Below are 22209 nucleotides of genomic sequence, written 5' to 3' on the forward strand. Positions count from 1 at the left end.
GATTGTAAAATCCCTGTTTTTATTCACGTTACATTGCATGCAAATAAATTTTAAAATAACTTTCTTTCTATGAACAGGGTTTGTTTCTTGGGGTTTTTTGTAAATACCTTTTTCCAAGATTGCAAAGTTAAAGACAATAGAACTGGCTTGCACAACCAGCTTTTACAATAACCTTCTGCAAATAACTCTAAAATATAATATAAAAATGGTTACAAGTTTAATAGGTAAAGAATTGCAAGAGATATACTGAGAACAAAGCACATATAGGAATTTAAAGTAAAAAATCTGCTATCTACCATTTGTTATAAGAAAACATGGTAATTTTCAATATTTAAACATTATAGAACAATTTACTAGCTAAGATACAGAAGTCAGAAAGACTAAACATTTTCATTAAAAAAATCTAGCAGGATCTATATCAAGTCCCAAAATTGATTATCTAGGATCATACCCTGTCTGTGTAGTAGAGCAGTGATGTTTTAGTATATATCAAGGTACTTCTACAAAATGTCTCCCCTTGCCATGTGATAGAACTATTGTAAAAGTGCATGCAAAATTTGCAGAGAAGTTTGAAAAACTGAAATACCCATTTCCTTGCTTGCTGTTAAAAATAATTCCCATAAATGAAGGGGCAAAGATAACAATTTTGCAAAAATCATATGCAGCATATACACTTGGTAAAAATGTGTGCAATGTATTTCTAATATTATGTAATGTTAAATTGTAATAATAAAAGTGGATGTAAGAACGTCCAAAAGGAGCAAGTTCATCTCCTCCTATTAAAGTTTTAAAATACCTGATATTTATTGCAGTCCAAAGGTAAATATTTGTTCTTTAGAATTAATGCTTGTGTGACACTCAGGTATCAGTCATTTCCAATAGATGAAGAAATTGTGACACCCAGAATATTGTAAACTCAGTGCCATCTCCCCATTCATTTGAAGTAAGAATTTAAGGGCATCTATACACGTGCTACTGGGTGGAGGGTGCGGGGGAGGGGCGCTTTAATTAGAGTGGCTCCAAGAGTGTATTCAGAGTCCCGCACTTCAAAATGGCAGCAGAGGTGTTTTAACTAAAGCTCGTTCGTTGAGATTTAGTTAAAGCGCCCCACTGCTACGTTGAAGCATAGGGATGCTGAATACATGTGATGCAGAGGCTGCTGGAGCATGCTAATTAGCACAGGCCAGCAGACTTGATTGTGTCTGCTCCAACGCATGCTAATTAGCACGCGTTGGAGCAGAAGTCCATCACATGTATAGGTGCCCTTAAAAATGATTGGAAAAGCTCCCTTCCATCCAGCACATCACTGGTATGAAGCATCTTCCAAGTGGTTTGATGTCCAAGCTGTAACAAAGTTAAACAGCTCTTCTGGAATGCATTTGAAAAAAATAAGTAACCAAGTATTTTAGACAGGGAAGGATGTCACGGTCTCGTATGCTACTTAACCCAGTAAAATGCCAAGATGTCACAGCAGGAATTGTCTTTTATCTTTTTCTCACTTTTCCTGGCTGAAAGAAAGGGTAAGGGCTTATACAAATGGAGTTATTCTGGAAGAGCTATTCTAGATTATTCTAATTTAACTAGATTATTCTAATTTAGGTAGAGTAAGAGTACCATTTTCAAGTTTAAAGTAATTTGGAGTAATCAACATTAAATTGAAATGGGGGAAAAGTTATTTATCTGGAATAAATCCAAACATACCGCTGATCTATTCTGCTATATCCATCTATAAATTTACATTCTACCTTGTTCCATATTAGTTTTTGTGTATAAACTTTTAGTGCTCAGAGGGGATACTGCAGCTCTGCTTTGATTTAGCATTCACTCTTCTGCTTTACAAGAAAGCAGGAATCACTAAAGAAGTTCCAGTAATATCTACAATCCTTATATGAGCTACAGCAGGCTCCCTAGCTATGGATAAATGGGGTATACTATTTAAAGACTTCCCTAAGCTTTTATTAATAGTAGTGCCATAGGATGATCAATCCTATAAAGATTAGATGATTCTTCAAAAGTTAGATTTGGAATACCAAATAGCATGACTGAACATCTCTGAACACTTTATAGCTAAGGCAGACAGCTACTGAAGATAGCTCAGCACTCACTACTGGGGTCAGATTTTCAAAAAAAAGTTTAGCTTCCATCTTCTTCAGCTGAGATAGTAATACACATATTTCGAAGAGCTCAGCAGCCAGCCTGCTAAATTCTTTTGAAAATCTGGCCCAGTTGCAGTTACTGAACTCTGTTGAATATTCTAGCCCTAAAGTGAGTGGAATAGGAACCTGTGGAAGGTTAATAATGGCTTTCTTATAGGCATGTGCACAAAAGAAAAGCCAAATACAGCTCTAAACTCCTCCAGAGTAAATCTATTCAAGTCAATAGTTACCAGTTCTGCTTTTAAGCCTGAGTAATACCACCAGATTTAATCAGAACTGGCACTAGGTTTAACAGCAGCAGAATTAGCTCCAGTATAATCACTAGTGGAAGCACTGATCCTGGTGGATGTACTGAAGGATTTAAATTTTGTCTGATGGGTGTGAATGCAGAAAACTGAATTTACCTTGTACATGGATTGAAGCAATTTCTGCATACTAAAGAAGTGACACATTCTTACTTAAACCTGCCATCAGTGGTGTCAGTCCACACACTTCAGTGAGTTTAATGCCACTCTTTATACTTTGTAACCATGCAAACCAAATCTGGATCAGATGGTAGGTTGAATCCTATTCATAGATTTCAGACATTAGGGCTGGAAGGGACCTTGCGTGATCATTGGGTCCAGCCCCCTGCCCAAGGGCAGGAAGTCAGGTGGGGTCATCTTGGGCACATCTACATGAGACACTTAATGCGCAGTAGACTAATTCTACTGTGCATTAGTGCATCACAGCAAAATCCGTGCTGATGCGCTAACTCACAGTAGAATTAATCTACCGCACATTAAGCGTCAAAAAAGCATGCATCTTTGCTACTCCGCATTTATGTAGTACCTCATATTAGAGGTACTAAACTGAATGCACAGTAGCAAAGGTGCATTAATGCACATGTAGACGTGCCTTCTCCTCCGGGAAAAGGACTAATTCACTTGCAAGGGTAACATCTTCTCTTGTTTCCACTGAAGTGGCACCAGTGCAACTGAGGGCAAAACTTAAATGTATATAATTTGTAGAATTTGCAATCACACACTAAATGTGACAAACCTAGCCTGACACTCAGATTCTGGATGGAACTGTGATAGGTTCAAGTAAATTTCTTTTTTGCAAGTACTCAGTCAATAATAAAGGCTTGGTATGCAGCAATGTCATACTTCCAGCAATTTTCTAAAAGCAGGGATACTTTAAAAGGATAGTTTCTTGCCTGTGATAAAACTGCTCTGGATGTGTCTGTGCCATGACTACTTTATGTTTAGATTCTAATTTTCTAGCTTTCATTAGCAAAGACTAATATGCAGTTCTTCTAAGGATAGTGACACACGTTCAACTTAACATTTATTAAGTGCAGTTAAAATGCAAGCAGACGTATGATCAAGCAGTCTAGCATATGTTAAGTGCCCTTGTGGCATTGCAGAGTTGTTCCTTTTTAGGCAAGGGTTATCGCCTAACACATCCTAAATTTACCAAGTCACTACATTCCAATAATTTGCAATTGTTGTAAGTTATTGTGCGATACCACCCTTTGTGTGGCATATAATTATCCGGGGTTGCTCATCTACCATACCTGTTTTGTGTATATTGATTTTTAAAATATGTATATGCTTGATGTAGCAAAGGTAATGCAAAATATATTATCTGCATAGTTTACTAGGAGTTAAAAACCAGACAAACAATGTCCATCTAAGAATCAAGCATGTAAGATATCATTACCATAAATGTTAATACTGCTACTAAAATGGAGCATGTCCTGGGCCTTGTAATTGCATGAATGAATCACTATGGAGAGCCTGTTTTTCTCACTGTAGACCTACGTATGAATAGTGGATGGAACTGCATTATTCATGAGTTAGCATTTTCCATCCTGCTACTTGGTTTTTACTGCCCACTTGGGAAGTTTTTAGATTATTAATGAATAAAGAGTGTGACTATTCTCTTTGGAATGGAAATCAGATGGACCAAATTAAGACCTCCCATAGAAGTAATTTGCCTCCCATATATGCATTTAAAATGGTCCATGATGCTACTTTAATATGGAATTGCAAAGTTGGATATTTAAACAAGAAAGCTTGGCAAACTTTTGCACTAGATGACATACTTCATTATTTATGAATTGTAGCATTTCCTGTTACATAACAGGTTTTGTATAACAATTAATGACAAGCTTTTGAATGTTTGTTTCTAAAAAAAACTCAAGGATGACTTGGAAAATTGTTTACTGTACAAATAAAATCACTTGTACACTAATGAGCATATTATTCAGTATTTTATAACGACATGAAACTTACTTGCGATAGGTCTAAATTTGGACAAATAAATTTATATTTCAGACAGGAACAGCAAGATATGCAAACAAATATTTAGTTTGATTGAGAATTTAGTTCCGTTAGTTACACAATTAACAGGGATGCAAGAAGGTTGAATACATCATCTCAGTATCAAAAAATATTCATTCTTAAATTATGTTTAGTATACTTGTGACACTATGGGAGTAGGTGTAAAAAGAACAAAATTACATAAAACACTGCTCACTGCCAAAATGCACGTACATAAAGACACACGCACGCACGCACACACACACTAGAATTACAAGTCTAGAAGGGCCAGAGAGTTTGGTCATGCAGGTGCCTACATTTTGCATTGGGATAGATCCCAATCTAGGCACCTGCTTCAGGAAAGCAATTCAAATTGACCAATTTTAGGTGCCTAGGATCCCTACATCAGCAATGGGGAGCCTTAGGTGCCTCTAAAACATGATCCAAATAGAAAGGGTTAAGCATTTCAGTGTTCTATATAGGAAATGGGCAGACTTGGGAGGCTAGCCAATAGAAAACACTAAGCACAACAGCATGACTGAACTCTCTCTGCTCCTCTCTCCACACATAAGATAAACTGCACATTAGGTGCCTCCATTCACTAAAGATCCAGAATGCCTAGCCATATTTCTGAGGGTAGGTATGCAACTAGAAGTGTTGATGCACCACCCACTTTTAGCCTAATAGAAGGAGCCAGAATGAAAAGATGCAAGGGGGTGTATACTCTGTAGTTGAGTCTTGAGGGCACTTCTCTGGATGAGGGTTGTCCTGGTTTCTGCTCCCTGCTCCTTGGACTGAATCTGCATTTTATATTGGACAGTCTTTGGATAAAAAAACAAAAATAATCCTGAGAGAAGGGATCATGTCTCCTCCTTTCCAACTGAGTGGCCTAAGCATGACATAATCAGGTTCTCTTTTTGCTTGCTTGTTCTCTGGCCCCACAGTTCTTGCATTCTTAGCTGCAGGGTGGGCCTGAGTCTTCCACAGAAGGGGTACAGATGCCCCCATTCTCTCCCCGATCCCTAGTGGTTAGGACACTCCTGGGAAGTGGGAGATGTAGGTTTGAATTCCATTATTCCAGTGGTTCTTAACCAGGGTACCATGAAAATGTGCCAGGAGTGCCATGATGCTGGGTGCCACTGGGTAAAACTGCCCACGTGTCCGTTTTCAGGAACACATTGAAGCTGAACCAGTGTAAGCTGTAGCATAACATAATGCAAGAAGACACACCTTTCTGCAGCAGCCACTTTTCAGTTCAGTTCCCATGAAGGTCCTGACAACCGAGACAAGTGGGACAGTTTTACCTGGCCCACGTGCCTGTTTCTGGGAGACACTGTGCAGGATTAAACCAGGAAAGGCTGCAGCAAGAGCACATGCTCCCACTACAGCTGCTCCCAATCTGGCTCTGTAGGAGGTGCATGGTGCAGTTCCATCTGGCTGCAGCAGCAGTGGTAGTGGAGTGAGTATATTATCATTTCATAATATATTTATATTTTTAAGTGGGGTGCCGCTACATTTTGAAAAGTTTTGGAGAAGTGCCTTCAGTCTAAAAAGGTTGAAAACTACTAAGGTCCTCCCTTATACTAGGGAGGACCTAGAACTGTTGGGCGAGGCAAAAGGTAGGCACCCCACTACTATCATTTTTACTTGAATGAGACATTGCTGGTATGAGTTAGGCATACTTCAAGGACGCCAATCAACTTGGTAACCTTCAAGGACTTATGCAGAGCTTACGTGCCCCTGCCACACCAATCTGGATCACAGTGGAGCTCAGGGAGGAACTAGAGTACCCAGGTGATCAAACAGGTTCAATTCTGAGTATGCACAGAGTACCAACCATTAATACCCAAGGAACTTCTCTGTCCAAAATGGAAGTGACAGATAATCTTAGATAATGAATGCACTTTGTCGCTGCTGGAACAGGGACAATCTGGATCCATTCTTTAGAATCCTTGGGCTCCTGTACACATGCGGAAATCCAGTGCGTTGGAGCACAGAAATTGGCACACTCCAGCAACCTTCCGTATCACATATATCAGTGTCCCCATGCGTCTCCACATTGACAAAATGGTGGTGGGGTGCTTTGAAATAAAACACGTTCAAGGAGCTTTAGTTCAAAGAGCCCCACCACCATTTTTTCAGTGCGGAGATGCGTGGTGACACTGATACATGTGATGCATGGGTGCTTTTAATTAGCATGGCTCACTAATTAAAGCACCCGACACCGCATCCAGGAACATGTAAAAATGCCCATCGGTGCCTAAATTCTGTCTAAATCCTATTTAGACATCTATAAAAGCAATGTGGGTCTGGCCCAAAGTATTGTTTAGCATGAAAAAAACTTTCCCATATATTTCTAAGAATGCAGCTATTTCAGCACATTGTATTAAGCCCCCACCTTCTAGCATGACATGGACATCACCTCCAATTTAATCCCTGCTCAGTTGATTGATAAGGGATAGTTGTACATTATAAAGTTTACAAAGCTTGGAGTGAGCAAGACAGGTTTGTCGAGATGAAGAGTTGATGAACAGTTGATCACTGTCAATACCCACTAATTTTAATATTTTTCTGTTAGAAGTGCTGCTGAAATACCATGAAAAATAAGGACCTACTTGAGTTATCCTAAGTGGGACACTTCTGTTCACTGGGTTATTTTCTTAAGGGATTTCTAAGATCTCAGGACAAGAACAGCTTCACCAACTAGAGGGTCTACTGAGTCAATGATTTTAAAGACTAAGTAGATAAAGACTTGAAAGCTTTCATGTCGAAAGGAAAATAAACTCTACAAAGATTCTCTAGGAGGGAATAAAAAGAAATTAAAAGGGAGGGGCTCAACTTTGTACTCAAACAATTTCTACTCCATAAATAAATCCTTACAAAAAGAAATGGCAATAGTCTGCTTCTTAGAAAAATCTATTGTAACAAATTTAAAGAAAAACATGTTTTACGTTAAATATTTGTATTTCTGGTGAAATCCACTGAATTTCTACAAGATATTAGAATTCTTTAGTGTATGCCATCAGAAATATTATTGTATTACCATGATGCTGACACAAGAAATACCTCAATTAGATTAAAAATTAGGACATCTGCTGTTCCACTCATAAATGCAAGCGAAACTTATATAAAAGTAGTCTATGCTAGTGACTTGCAGCAAAGTGTTTGTATGTTAACTCTTCATTAAGCTTGACTGCCTGACACAGAAGTATACTCATCTGGAAATATGCATGCTTATATAAAAAAAGCCATGCTTCTATAAAAAATAACAACAATGCTACAATTATTTATTGCTCTGAATCGTGCAATAAAAATCAAACCATTTACACAAGGTGGATATTTTAACAGGCAGAAACATGAAAAAATCTATACTAGCTTCTATTCACAGCAGGTTCAGTTAATTTCTTCTGAGCAGAAGAATTTACAGGTTAGAGCTCTTCACCTCCTTCAGCAGTTCAACACTCAGATTGCCATGGTACACTGCAAGAACTAGAAGGAAAAATACTGAAATAGGTAACTCATAAGAAAAAAAACATATGGAAATTGTTAATGAATTACTAGAACAACAGGCATTATTAACCAGATTATATAAAGAGTTCAAGAACAGTTTGTCTCTGTTTTATCTAAGAAGGGAGAACAATCCCAACTCAAAATGTAGAAACAACTTGGGACCTGTTTACTATATGAAGATCTTAAGATGTGACTACAGAATTACAGAGGAGAAAAATATACAATTTGTTTTTAATCATTGCAGACTTTTAAATTGCTCAGACTTTTTAATTATTCTGTGTATGTATCATAAATGTACATGGAATTGTGCAGTGTATAATCAGTGCCATGTAGGAAACAGATAACTGTTGCAATTTACAGGTGTGATCTGGCAAATACTTTGTATTACAGCAGTCAGTAGTCCCACTGACATCAACTAAACTATTTTTTATTACCCTACTGCTTCCATAAACTTTTATCATTTCATAATGTGCAGACCCTTAGGACACAACTAGAGTGATAATCCACACTTGCTTAACTTTAACATGGGAATAGTTCCACTGAATTCATCATGGGCTTATGTTTTTGTAGAATGAAAGCCATAGAAGCTTTATATTAGGGATGTTCTTAGTAGTTCTCGGGGGGGGGGGTGAATATGAATTCAGCCAAAGAGTTAATACCCAAGCAAACATTCTGACAAGGCTGTAAAAATGTTAAGAAAAATAACATTTGGAAGTCAAATTTGAAGAGTGTGGTTCAAGTCTGTCATTTGTAACAAAAGCCTTTTCTTCTATATCTTTACAAAGCTAGTACTTTACCTAAAGATACTTACATCATCATATACAAAATTCACAAATCCCTGTTGCATGTTGTCTCTTCTCCTGAAAAAGTCTTAGAAAAGAATAAGACACTTAAGTAACTATAGCTATGCAAATCTCGACATTTTCTATGTCTATATTTTATAAAGCACATAAGTTCAGCTAGCAATACTGCTTTTATTTCTCTTGTTTTTCAAGCAAAGTTCCCATCACTTTTGAATAACTTAAATAATTCTTCTTTCTTTCCTTTCACATTTAAGCTAATGCTGCAGTGAAAAAATAAGAAAAGCAAAATGTTACATTCTATATTTTGCAAATGCAGATCAACTATTCCTCAAAATACTAAAGATAATTTTTAAAATGCAGTAATAAAACCTTGAAAAACTACATGTAAAGGAACTTCCACAGCTATTACCATTTTTAGTTGAGAAAATGTTAAGAGTACATACAGCACAGATAATTAAAAAATACAGTACCTGTCAATGTCCGTAGCTTCACACAGCAAGCCACATAGTCATCAAAAAAGATTCTGCCATTCTTGCTATAGCGTTTCACAATTGCAGCTAGTGTTTGAGGGCTTAACCTATAACCTAGAAAGCCAAAAAAAGAGAAAATTATAGGAACGCTGTGAGAAGCTCTCATCCACTTTTGTAACTCTGGAAAACTTGAAACATAGTCCAAGATGATGGGGAAGAATATTCCTGTTTTGGTATTCCAGGTCTTTCAAGATGTATACCTTTAAAAAATACCATATGTATTTGCACACCACACACCCAAATAAGATATGCACTTTGTTTTCAGAAAGGAGAATGAAGAAAAAAGATTCTCCTAGAATCTTCCCTACCATGGCACTGGCTCAGTCTGGTGTGTATCCTCTACTCTATGAAGCATGCGCAGAGTCCTGTCATCAGTTTCCCTCCCTCTCCTGCTGCTCGACCAAGACCCTCTGCCAATTCAGCAGTGGTAAGGGTGTTAAACCTGTCTGTATTTATCACAACTTCTGCAAATATCTTTATACTCAGCTGAGATGCTGCCCCCACAAGATCTTATTGAATAGGTATACCCACTACAAACTGCATACTGGAAATACTATAACCTGCTATTCACTGTGGTAAAACACAAACTGCACGCTAGAGAACAAACATTAGGCTTCAGAAGTTTTCAAAAAAGTATCTTACCCATAGCTGCAATGACTTGAGTCAACGCATGAAGTTCCACAGTTCCACTTCTGTCTTGGTCAATCATCATGAAGTTTTGCTTCCAGGCATTAAGAGCTGCCCAGAGTTCTTTGAATTCGTTAAAACCCATTTTTCCTGTATAATCTCTCTAATTGTTTGGTTAACAAAAATAACTTTGAACTTTGAAAACAGCTAACCTAAGACATAAAACCTCATTATGAAGTTACAAGATTTATGTACTTTTTAACCACTAAGGCAACAATACTACTATGAACCACACTGACAACATGTAACCAGTTCTGGGCAACATTATAAAAGGACAGAACTCAAAGACAGTATTCTAAAACATTAATTTAAAGTGTCCTGAAGCTCAAGTTTCTTACATATTAACACTATTGGTTCAGAATGACATAAAAACTTTAATATTCTATACGTTTCCTCAAGGATACATCCAACATAGAGATCATAATTCTGCAAGTCTCCAAGCTGAAGGCTGAAAAATATAGTCAAAGACTGATTCAATACCAGCTCAATCTTACTGATGTCATTTATAGTAACTACTGCAGTTTCAGTGAACATAGTTAACACACAAGTTAGCACTTTGCTTTTGCTACAACAGTATGGAAAGATGATCAGAAAAAAAAACAAAATTCAGTAGGAAGATAGGTAACAAAACACTAGCTATTAAACAGATTTTAATGTCGTCTGAAGAATGAAATGAAGAACTAAAGTTCACTTCTTGGTAGAGTTCTCCGTCTCACAATTTACTAATTCAGTATTGGCAGGACAAAGAGAAAGAGATGCATGGAAACCAAGGCTGCTGAAATGTGGGGGAAAAAAATCTAAATGGAACTTAACTTTCAATTTGGCGCACCCCCACGCCAAGTGCACCACAGGCCCAGATGAGGAGCTACGTCAACTTGACCCAGCTTGCCCAATATCTGTACAGACTGCATGCTTCAGCTGGGCTTTTTGGCACTTTTATCTAATAGCTGATTGAATCAGCTATTAGATAAAAGTGCCAAAAAGCCCCGCTGAATACAGCCATTGGGCAAGCCAGATCAAACTGACGTGGCTTCTCTTTCAGTAAAGCACTGGGTTTTTTTGTCCATGTCTATCAGCAACCCAAAGTACCATCTCTTCTTAGCACCTTAGAATGAAGCTACAATCAACAGGGCAATGTCCAGGCCAAACAATAGCACTTTAAGAACATTAAGGTTTCTTATTAGAAGTATAACTTATATAGCAAAGTGGTTTTTTATCCAAAATAAAACTATATAACTATGGAATTGGTCTGCCTCTGAATAAAAGTGTTAATATGTGTTCTAGCTAACTCTTTCACCATGTTATCTCATTCAAAGGATTCCAAAGAAAGGGTAAAGTCTGGGATGGCATTCATACCCTCCAGTGCCCGGGCCTTGTGAATCCAAACATTTGTTTTCTGGTGTGCTAAGCATGAAAATTAGAAAAGTTCACTGGTGCTATTATACAGATGAACTCTACCTGTGCTGATCTTCAGAACTGATACTGAGGGCTGAGACATTTCCTTAAGAGTATGAAAAGGGCAAATGGAAGTTTGAGACAAGAATGAAATTAAATGTCATACGTGAAAGTAGGAAGAATAATGTTCCTTTGTGAATAAAACTTTCAAAAACTGTTCACAAATTGAAAACAACATATGGTAGCAACATTCGGTGTCTTACGAGAATAGGTCCCACTGATTCCAGAGTGCATTAAACACATCTGTAGCTCCTCAGCATCCACTTCCCCATCCTGTGGAAGAAAGTGCATAAACTTGTGGTCACGGATATTTGACAATGAAAATCCACTTGCAAAAAATAATATACAGATATTTAACCAAAAACAAAAGGGTTTAATTCATTATAACTATGTAATAATAGTCTAAAAATCTACTGTAGAAGTATCTCTCATCCTAATATGCAGCGCTAAAATTACGTACTACTATTTCTTGCCTTTGGCAATTAAATGAAATCCTCCTGTCTGTTTTAGCAAAAAAACACTCATTCATATACATTAAAATAAAATTAATCTTCAGCATTACTACAGTTACAGTGACATCTTCTAATGATATAGACTTTTTAAACGGTGGCTGATACTGAAAGCAAATTATTGCTTAAATTATACATTCTGCACTGACTTGTGCTGTTTTCACAATTTTAATTTAACTGAAATTCTTCTATAAAGTATTTCTATAAAGGCCTCTAGTTTGAACTAATTAAAAAAATCAATTTTACCAACTGCATCTCTGTTGTTATTTCAAGGATCATCTGTAGACTTCTTTCTGTTCCTTTGGTTAAAGCACACAGTAAAACTAACATTCTAACCATCTGTCATCAAACAGCCTATGATGCTATTAGCAACTGGGATGTTATTCTTAATTGTCTGGCTAAACCCTAATTTGACAGTTGTAAACCAACTCTCTTCTGTAGTTAAACTAGGCAACACTTTTCCTTTCCTGACCAAATTACTGTGCAGTGCTGCTGTGCTGTTTTAAATTACTTGTATTTGCTTCCTTTTACAAAAATTCAAAACTGAACAAAACCCCACTAAGAGCTACCATGTTCTACACTGGAGTTGGTGGCAGCTGCATTTCAGTAATGGCCAAGTGATTTCAGTGTATATAGTGCTGCCAAGCACTTTGGAGTATCTCAGGCAGAAAGGTAATAAATAGGAATTTAAGGCTGTCCTTAAATTAACCATCTAACATGCATGACGTGTGACTAACACAGAAAGGTTTCATTTGTTAGCCCATTTAATATTATTTTTTATACTCCCTCTGGTGTTTTTCAGCTATGTTCCCAGGATTACAGTCTGTGAAGTAACTCCACAGAGCACTTCAAGAAGCTGGGTAGAAAAAAAAAAGTATGCTCCTTTTCATTGCCAACACTGATTATGTATTCATTGGAACAGTACAGATAAGAACAATATGGAGAGGTGAACCTGAAAGCTTAACATCCCAGATAGGTATGTGCTAACCAGATCGTTGAAAAACCCAAGGCCAAACAGTAACAGTCTTCAAGATACCCATATCTGATGTTCTAAAAAGGAGTCTCTAAAGCCAAAATCTCATGAGGCAAGTGAATGTAACAGGAAGATCATCTTTAGTAAACACATGATAAAGGACTTTAAACTGGATTCTCCCAGATATATTGTGAGCTTTATAGAAAGGTCCTATCAGCTGCGCTTCCACCCTGTCTTCAAGCTGAAAACTAAGGGCAACACGCTATGTTTTGTGGCTCATCAGTAAGTATAAGTGCCTGACACATTAAGCAGATCTTGCATTAGGTAGGCTGTCAGACTCCATGACAGGAAAGCAGCACTTTTGAGTGTGCAGCGCATGAGTATACCACGTAAGTGCATAATTTCCTTAACTGTATAACACAATGCCATTCCTAATTTGTTGTCTACTGCTTACATTTGTAACAAACTCTGAATATTGGTATATTGGCTAAGAGTACAAACCACTTAAGTGCACAGCTTCTTTCAGCCCCACTGTCTTCTTTATAACTTAATTGCCCTCTGGCTAAATGTATGCTAATTGTAAACGTCTATTTTGTAACTAATTGTACTCCTTTTAACTGTTTCAGAAACAGTGAAGGGGAGCAGCTGTCAAAGGACTGTTATTAGATGTCTTGAAAATGACAAGAGCTAGTCACTTTCACAGATGCTATCTGCCCTCATAATCAGAGTTTCTAATAGCAGCCCCAACAGTGACTGCTGTGGAAAAATGAGAGAAAATAGTAACCCCAAAACTGACTTACATCACAGCACAGGCAGTGCTGTAAGCAATGCCTGCTAAGCATTATCAGTGCTGTGGTATTAGCAGCCCTCAAAATGACTGGCTCCGCTCATTTGGAACACTTCTAATACCGGGCTATTAGAAGCCTTCAAAATGAAAGGAGCTGGTAGTTTCAGGCCAGCCGATACCACAGCATTTGCAGTATTGTGCATTTAACTAAAATTATTTACATCAGGAAGCAGTAACCTGCAGCCTACAGGCTGGAATCTGCCCACAGAACCATTGGATCTGGCCCACGGACATAGGGTTTCAGTGCCATTCGGTGGCAGGGGGCTCTACCTGTGGGTGTTTTCCTTATGCCAACACAGAAACAAGCAGCAGCTGCATCCCAGGGCCTGCCCACCTGCCTCTCATGAACCGCAGGTCATTCTGACCTGCAGCTGGAAAAGGTTGCCTACACCTGTTTTACATTAAGTTACCTTTTCCAGGTAAGCAAAAAACATTTTTTTTCCAATCCTGAGGCTGTGCACTTAAGTGGAGTACACTGTACTTACAAACACATTCTATGTAGCTTTTACAAGATATGTATTATTACTTTGAAATTATTGTAGCCAACATAAACAGGAAAGAATTTTTGGTGAGCTTGTCTCATAAGTAATTGGAATTATGTTTTCCCCTGGGGTTTAAACCCCATGTTCTCTCACACTTGACCCGTTAGTCTGTATATTATCCAATAGGAAAGGCCAAAGACAGCAAACTCTGAGAAGAGAAAGTCCCCACAATCAGAATTACCTGGTAAGACATACATTTATATCACTGGATTTAATGAAGGAATATCCTCATCTCGAAGGGGAGAGGGGTATTCTATTTGCATGGAGCACTAACTACTGAACTTCACACATTGCTATGTTATAGAAGGGGTTATTAACATCAGGCAGACAACATACATAGTCACATGCTCTCTACTAACTCTCTGCCTAAGAGGCAGTATTGGCAGGACTTAAGAGTAAGTGTGTCTGGCTTTACTGAACTGAGAAACTCTACAACATTGAGCCTACATTCTCAGAGAGTGAGAAGGACATTTTTTCAGTGGGTAAGCTCACACAAAAGGAGAGAGGATGAAGAGAAAGAAGAGAACTGATTAGCTTAAATTTTAGTGAGGTGAATATTATATTTCTGAATCTTATTTACTAGCCATATCAATAGTATGATGAAACTCAGAAATATAGTTTTCCCTTTTGACCCTCCCCACAAAAACAATTAAATCCCCATGTTTCTATGAATTTCTACCTGCTTAGTTCTTTGAGAGTCAAGGCCAGCACTTCCATCACCCCACTGGTCTTGCTACATGGTAGATGACAGATTGTGGTTATATGCCATGTACTTCAGGAGTGAATGTGTATTCCCCCTACAAAAAACTAAATTTACTACTGTATTATACTTGAGATATTTAAAAAATGAAAAAAAAAAAAACTTCTAAAGATCAGCAAACGCTCAGTTAACATTTCAAAAGGGTTTAATAAAAATCTTAATTCTGTGCCTTATCCACATAATTTAAGTAGGAGCTTCTGTTACATAGTTCCACAAACAGATGTTCATGCAAGTTAGAAAGATTAATACAAGCATCAAGGTCTGTCATGTCATAAAGCAGTTACTGCCCATGAAATGGAAATATGGAATACTGGACAATAGTAGCCAGCTTTGTAATCTACTTTTACTTAAATGGTGTAATAATTCCCACAAATAGGTCTGGAATAGAATGAACTGCAACTGCAGAGAGAATGCAGGTTTCCACATGGAAGATACAAAGTTTTTCTTACTATCCTTTTGCAGACCACTACGAATGAAGCATGCTATTTCAGAATTATTGGAGAAAAAACAGGAAACAACAGAAACATGCTACGCGTTCTGATTTCTGTAGTTCAAAAATCAGTTTTTCACACTGAGAATGGAATGGCCTCTGCAAACTAAGAAACATGCTCACTCTCACGACTTCATTATAAAGCACACCCCATGTACTATAAGGGGCAAACAGGTTGCTTATCTGTATCTTAGCAAGTCTCCAATATTACTTATTTCTAGAACACACTCATTCAGCAACTTCTTCATTTGAGAGTTTGTCTACTCTGCTGTTTAGGATTATGTGGGCTTGCATCTTTCAACAAGTGCATTTATATTTTGGGGCATGCATGATCTAAGCTTAAATGTTATGCCTGTAAAACAAAATCTTGATTCAACCTGGTTTTGAATTCACTAAGTCTACGTAACATACTAGAGGACACAGTACCAAAGTATGTATATCCTTACACAACATTACCAAAGAACTTGGCTGTCAAAAACCAAGTGACCTTTAAAGAAAGTTATTTTCAGAGACAGACTCCTGGAAACTAGTAAGAAAACTTTATTAGACTAAAAGTTGTAAAAGCTGCAAATGGAGAATCAAGATTGCATTTGCCTAGTTTCAATTTCCTATTTGTCAGGGTGAAGGATATTCATGATTTTAGGAACGGGGAAGATTTTTAATTCAAATTTTATTTTTAGCTAACAGTTCAATTTAAATGCATCAAAACCACACAATCCTCACTCTAAAAGCAGCCAGCTGGTTTTCTCTCTCCAACCACTTTATGTTTATGAATTTATCTTATAACGTTGCTAGGCACTACTTTGAATCCTGAATAGAACTGGGGGGCTATTTCAGTCCTTTTCCTCCTATTTCTCTTTCTTTTAGGCAGACAGCAAGTCAGACTTATTACTTTTCCCTTTTATTTTCTTCCCTCAGCTAGTAATTCAGTTACCCACTAAGGAATCAGATGCAGCTGCCCTCCAAAACCACCAGGCAGCCAAGGAAAGACAGAAGTATTTGAAGTAATTGTTGGAGGTGCTTCTCCCAATCTGTTAAAGGCCTATCACAGCCTCTCTCCATCTTGGAAAACACCCAATCCACAGCTGCTTATTATGCTTGGAACAGTAGTATGAAACTCACAGAAGTCTTATTGGGGCCACTGCTTCCCCTGCTCAAGTTAAGGGGGAACATGACAGCAGTTTCAAAGACTGGAAAGGCCAACATAAAGAATATAAAGTAACACAGTTTTCCCTTGCTACACAGCAGGGCATATGGGAATGAGTTTAAACTACTAGATCAAAACTCAGGAAAGCACTTCCTCACTGTAAAAACAATAGGATAGTGGAATGAGCTGCTTGGGGGAGTTGTAGAATCTCCTTCATTGGAGGCTTTAAAAAAGAGACTGAATAGGCATCTGTCTGGGATGGATTAGGAATAATGAATCCTGTATCTATTCAACAGGATGGACACACTGACTTTAATGATCTCTTCCAATCCTATGATTTAAGATGCACTGTGGGTCCAAGCCTCAAGTCAATAGCAAAACTATCATTTTTTAATAATAACTATTCCCATATATAACAAAGACACAAGCTATGCACTCAGGCTCGAGTCCTGTGAATGGGAATGTGTGCACAGGCATAAAACTTTGTACCTTTAAGACCAGGAGAATAGTCTGAAGTGAGCACTCTTACTAGTGCACAGAAGCCCTAATACTATTCCAGTCAACAGACAGAAAATGACAGTTCCTCGGCAGCATCAATTTTTGTTGCATTCTCCAATATAGAATACTCAAATACAGGTCTTCAATTCAGTGGTAAACATGAAGCTCCACCTAGCCTCTAATCAGTAAGACTCCAAATGTCCTTCCAAGGGAAGTCATAAATGTCACAGTTGGGACCATTTAATTATAATGACTTGTCATGTCTTTCCAGAAAGTATGACATCCTAGAAAGCATGACAATATCTTGAGTATCATTAGGGAAGGAACAGAACCAAGGGAGATCAGACATTGCTCTAGTGTGGCTCTGCAGCAATTTTCATATGATTTCAGGACTTAAGAATGCAATACAACAACACTCCAATCCATTAAAAATCTTGTTGCTCTATAGGCTGTAGCTGTTATATAGCTTATTAGCCCAATGCAATTGATTACTTCCATCGGCTCCTGCTTTCACAGGTAGGTAGGGACAAAGGAAGGATATGACTCCTCTCAAAAACAGAAAATAAAGGTGTTCTGCACCAAAGGAGAAATGAAGGAGAAAAGTTAGTTAGGAAAGCAAATCAAGGCAACACAAAGCATCTGTATTCTTGGGAGCTGAAGTCAAGCAAGAAGTTGAGAATCACAGCCTCAATCTGTAAAAACTGCAATTTAAAATTGCCAAAAGTAAACAGCAGCTCCTCTAATCTAGAAAAGAAGGTCACTCACCTATAACTGGAGATCTTCAATTACACTGCCTCTGTAGATCCACGCTCTTGGGAAGGTGCGTATTGGCACCACAAATCCCAGAACCTTCTAGAGAACAGTAACCTGTGGGGCCATGCACATGACCTCTGTGAATCCTTGCCAACCCACACTGGCCCCCAGATCTCTTTTTCCAGTCCACAAATTTGCTGCCACTTACTCTTTGTTCTATTACTACTGCTCCCATTACAGGCTTATAATGCAGACTGGAAAAACTTAAGAGAACCTGTTTTTGTCCCCATCCAATAAAACTGGTGAGTATTTAATACAATACTCTCAGTGTTTAACATGCCTATCTTATACCATGCCACTGGTATTTTCAAAGCTTCACAACCATGCTCCTGTCTGAGTGAGCCAGTCACTAGGGGTACACCGACAGAGATTTTTGGGGCCGATACCGATAGCCAATTTTTAAGGTGGCATATCGGCCAATACTAATACACTTTCCAATACAGCTGCATACAGCTGGTAAGTCTGTTGTGGTAGATGGGGGAGGGAAGAGGTGTGGGTGGGCCAGTCAAGGCCCCTAAGGTGAGAGAGGGAGTAGGGCAAGGACAGGGGCAGGCGCTGCCCAGCAGGGGTGGGATGCAGCACTGGACAGAGCTGTGGCTCATCTGGGAGGCACAGGGTAGGGGGTGGTTCCAGCTGCTGCGCACACCCCAGGAGGGCACAGGGGGGTGGGCGTGTCCCCCAGATCCACCTGGAGGGGGTGGGGGAGGCTGCAGGCTCAGGATGGGGCCAGGGCTGCACTAGGCTCTTCCCGGTGCAAGAGAGTTGGGGGAAGGGCTAGGCCAGGCTGGGCTGTGCTTGGGGCAGATGGCAGCAGCACTGGGAGGAGGGTTATGGGGGGGGGGGGGGAGGGGGCTGCAGCCACCCCAAATTTCACTGTAGATCCCCCCCATAGCCCTCTCCCAACACCGTCACTGCCTGCCTTGAGCACCTTGAGCCCACAGCTGCAGCCTACCCCACTGTATAGACCTGGAGGCACACCTCTTCCCCAGCAGGAACCACCTTCCTGCCCCACGCTCCCCAAATAAGCTATGGCTCTGTCCCCCACCCCAGCTGAGCAGTGCCTGCCTCACACAGCCTCCCTCACCATGGAGGGGTTGATCTGTCCCCACTCACACCACTTCCCTCCCCGCTCCCCTTCCAACACAACAGACTTACCAGCTGCATGCAGTTCTCTAAGCTGCTGGGCTGTGCTCCTTGCTGCCTACACGCTGCGCTGCAGCTGTGTACATGCACGAGCATTTATCGGCCAAATTATCAGCGACATCAGGCCGATTTCCAATACAATCGATTTCTTTATATCAGTGCCAATCTAATATCAAACCAATGTATCGATGCACCTCTAAACTTATAGAAATGTAAGTGAGTCTAGCTTATTGATGACAGAGTATATCTGCCAAGTCTCCAAAAGTCTGAATTTCACTTTTTTATTTCTGGGGTGCAGTGAGTTTGTGTAAAGTAACTGGCTGTTCCCTAAGCACTTTTGAAGAACTATATTATTTCAAATGTTCAAGTTTCAAGTTTGGTTTTTAAAAATAATAAAAAATATAGTAACAAAGGACAAAACTCATTTACAAGTCACCACTAGCATTAGCCTCTGTTACTATTCATGAACAATATAACAGTTTAATTAATTGAGGTCAGGGGATGCCAGTTAGAAATTAAAGTGCCAATTTTGATTACAATTATTGTCATATACTCGCCAGTTTTACCTAAAAATGATTCTTACTTTGAGAGCTTTCACATCACTCAGCTGAGCAAGGTGTTCAGTTTCTTTTAGAGAGAGAAAATCGGTAGGTCTAATTCATCATAGAGCTAACTTAATTACATTGCTTGTATCACCTTACCTGTCCAGCAACAGCAGTGAAGTAAATCCACATGGGGTCAGCAGCAGCAGAATAAGTACCAGAATATGCAGAATATCCAGAGTATCCAGCATAAGACATATTTGGTACTGCTCCTGGCATTGGCTGTCTCACTGCCATTTGCATTCTAGGCATCTGACCACTGTAACTTCCATACTTTTGTGAAAGAAGAGAAATATGTTAGTGTCTTCAACAGCTCAATACATTGTAACAGATTTCCATTTACAAGGAATGTCAATTTCTGGATGTACTTTTCTTAATACACCTATTGCACAACCTAATTCAAATACCTATGGCATCCCAAATGCAAACTCACATCTGAACACTCTGGCATATGGTCTGCTTCAAAAAAGATTGCACAAAAGCTGCATGATCACTTGGCATGTTCTAATTCAAAGTTCTTGGAACCGTTTAACATACTTGTAAGTGCAAGGCTGTAAATTGTACTGCAAAAAGACATTTTACACAAGCAAAGTAAAATTATTTCCCAAAAAGAAACAATCACTAAGTAGAGATGCCACTGCCATTTGTAGATGAGCCACATTATGGACATTAGCAAACCCAAACCTCCTTTTTATTTCCTGTTTTTTTCAAGAGTTAATCATTTGGATAGCCTGACCAAATTCCAGGCTGGATAATTAAATTCAATCTTTTTTAATACCCCCTATTGTTTCTACTGGATATTATATTCTTCATTCCTGTGCTAAACTGTTATTTAAACTAGTAATCTACCCTATTTCAGCAGCAGACCTTAAACTTGATAAACTGAACAAGGAAACCACATTGTGATTTCAGAGTGAGCATCTAACTACTAAAATCAAGTTTAGAAGTCTTTTTTTCCTTAAGTCTTTCCTTATGGATAAGGCCATATTATAGATATCCTGGAAAAGGTTAATTATTTTTATTGCTATGAACATAAAGTCTGAAAGATTTTGTTCAACTCAGTGTGACTTGAGTTAGAGAACATGAGAAGAACAGTAGAGGTACACCAATATACCGGCTGCCTATCAGATCAGTACTGATAAAGGGAAAATTTACATTATTGGCTTTTATTGTCAGTTGCAGCCAATAATGTTGTCCGATAATTATGCCCTCTGGCCAGGGCCTGGGTTCCTTCTCGCCCACAGAACTAGGGTCTCTGGATGCCTGGGTTCCCTCCTGCGAGCCAGGGTGACCCCAGATACACCCCCATGCCCTCACCACGGGCTGGGCTGGAATGGAGCAACTGCGATGGTGTCCCGGGCGCTGGAGCAGCATGGACTGGGGCCAGATTGGGCACTGTAAAAGGTCCCAAATGCTGCAGACGTGACTGGGGCAGGGAGAGGCAGGAGGAGCTTAGTTGCGTGGCCTGGCCCAGCATGACTCAACCTGCAATTAATATCGGTTATTGGATCGGTATTGCCCGATAGCTGATTATTAACCAGCCATATCGGTATTGGTCATAAAATATTTATTGGTGCACCCCTAGAAAATACAGGAGGCATATTGCCTATCAATAAGAAACAGAGATGCTTATGGAAGCTTCAACAGAAAGCTTTGTCAAAAAGTAGAAAACTGTGCAGAGACAACTAGCTGTCAGGATCAGAGAGCTCTTTTAAAGGCAGCTAGGATGGCCCCAAAGAATTGTACTGTATCAGACAAAAGTCAGGGAACCTGCCCTTTTCATCATGGTTTGAAAGCAGTTTCAGTTCCAAAGAGGGAGATAAAGATATCAAAGCCTTCAAACCCTCATGAAGTAGCCTTTAGAGCCATGGCATTATCTATCCCAATTTTACAAATAAAGTGTACCTTCCAGTATACCAAGGCAAAGAAGCTTCAAGGTAGCAGTAAGGACCAAATGCTCCAGTGGAAGATGAAACTCATGGAGTTAGTCTTAGGGCCTTAGTATACCTTAGGCTGTGACCGGCACAAACGTTTATTGGTGTTAGTGCTAGCTCAAGTTTGGAGCAATCACACTACAGGCCAGCAAGGGCCTGGAGGAGTGAAAGGTAAAAATCCTTCCTCCCATCCCATTCTGGGCTTCCCCTCTGTGGCTATCCCCCTGCTCCTCACGGTTCCTCCCTGTCACCAAATTCCTTACTTGTGGCTGTCTGTACCAGAGCAGCAGGCAGGGAAGGGTTAACCACCCCCAGCTCCCCCAGGATAGACAGAGCAGACAGCCACAGGTAAGCAGGAGACAGGGACTCCTGGTGAGCCTGGATCTGAGGGAGGTGGGTGGGTGGAGAGGCAGTGGGTTCAATCTGGGCCAGTGGGGAAGGGGGGCATGTGGGATGTTGTTTTCAAGATCAGAAATAATCCTGTTCTGGAGGGGGATAACTTTG

General features: G+C 39.3%; 1 protein-coding gene across 1 annotated transcript in view; it reads right to left on the reverse strand.

The window, feature by feature from the left end:
* Positions 1-22209, reverse strand: part of GCA (grancalcin) — a 24258-nt gene continuing 2049 nt past the window's right edge. The window contains exons 2-8 of the mRNA XM_059727334.1: positions 19871-20044; positions 11651-11720; positions 10397-10440; positions 9948-10095; positions 9246-9359; positions 8784-8842; positions 1-7951 (exon numbers count right to left, since the gene is read on the reverse strand). Coding sequence (XP_059583317.1) covers positions 7925-7951; positions 8784-8842; positions 9246-9359; positions 9948-10095; positions 10397-10440; positions 11651-11720; positions 19871-20044 — 636 coding nt within the window. The 3' untranslated portion in view covers positions 1-7924. The remainder of the gene's footprint in view (positions 7952-8783; positions 8843-9245; positions 9360-9947; positions 10096-10396; positions 10441-11650; positions 11721-19870; positions 20045-22209) is intronic.

The sequence above is a fragment of the Alligator mississippiensis genome, chromosome 4, assembly GCF_030867095.1.
Source record: "Alligator mississippiensis isolate rAllMis1 chromosome 4, rAllMis1, whole genome shotgun sequence".
In the NCBI taxonomy this organism is placed as follows: Eukaryota; Metazoa; Chordata; order Crocodylia; family Alligatoridae; genus Alligator; species Alligator mississippiensis.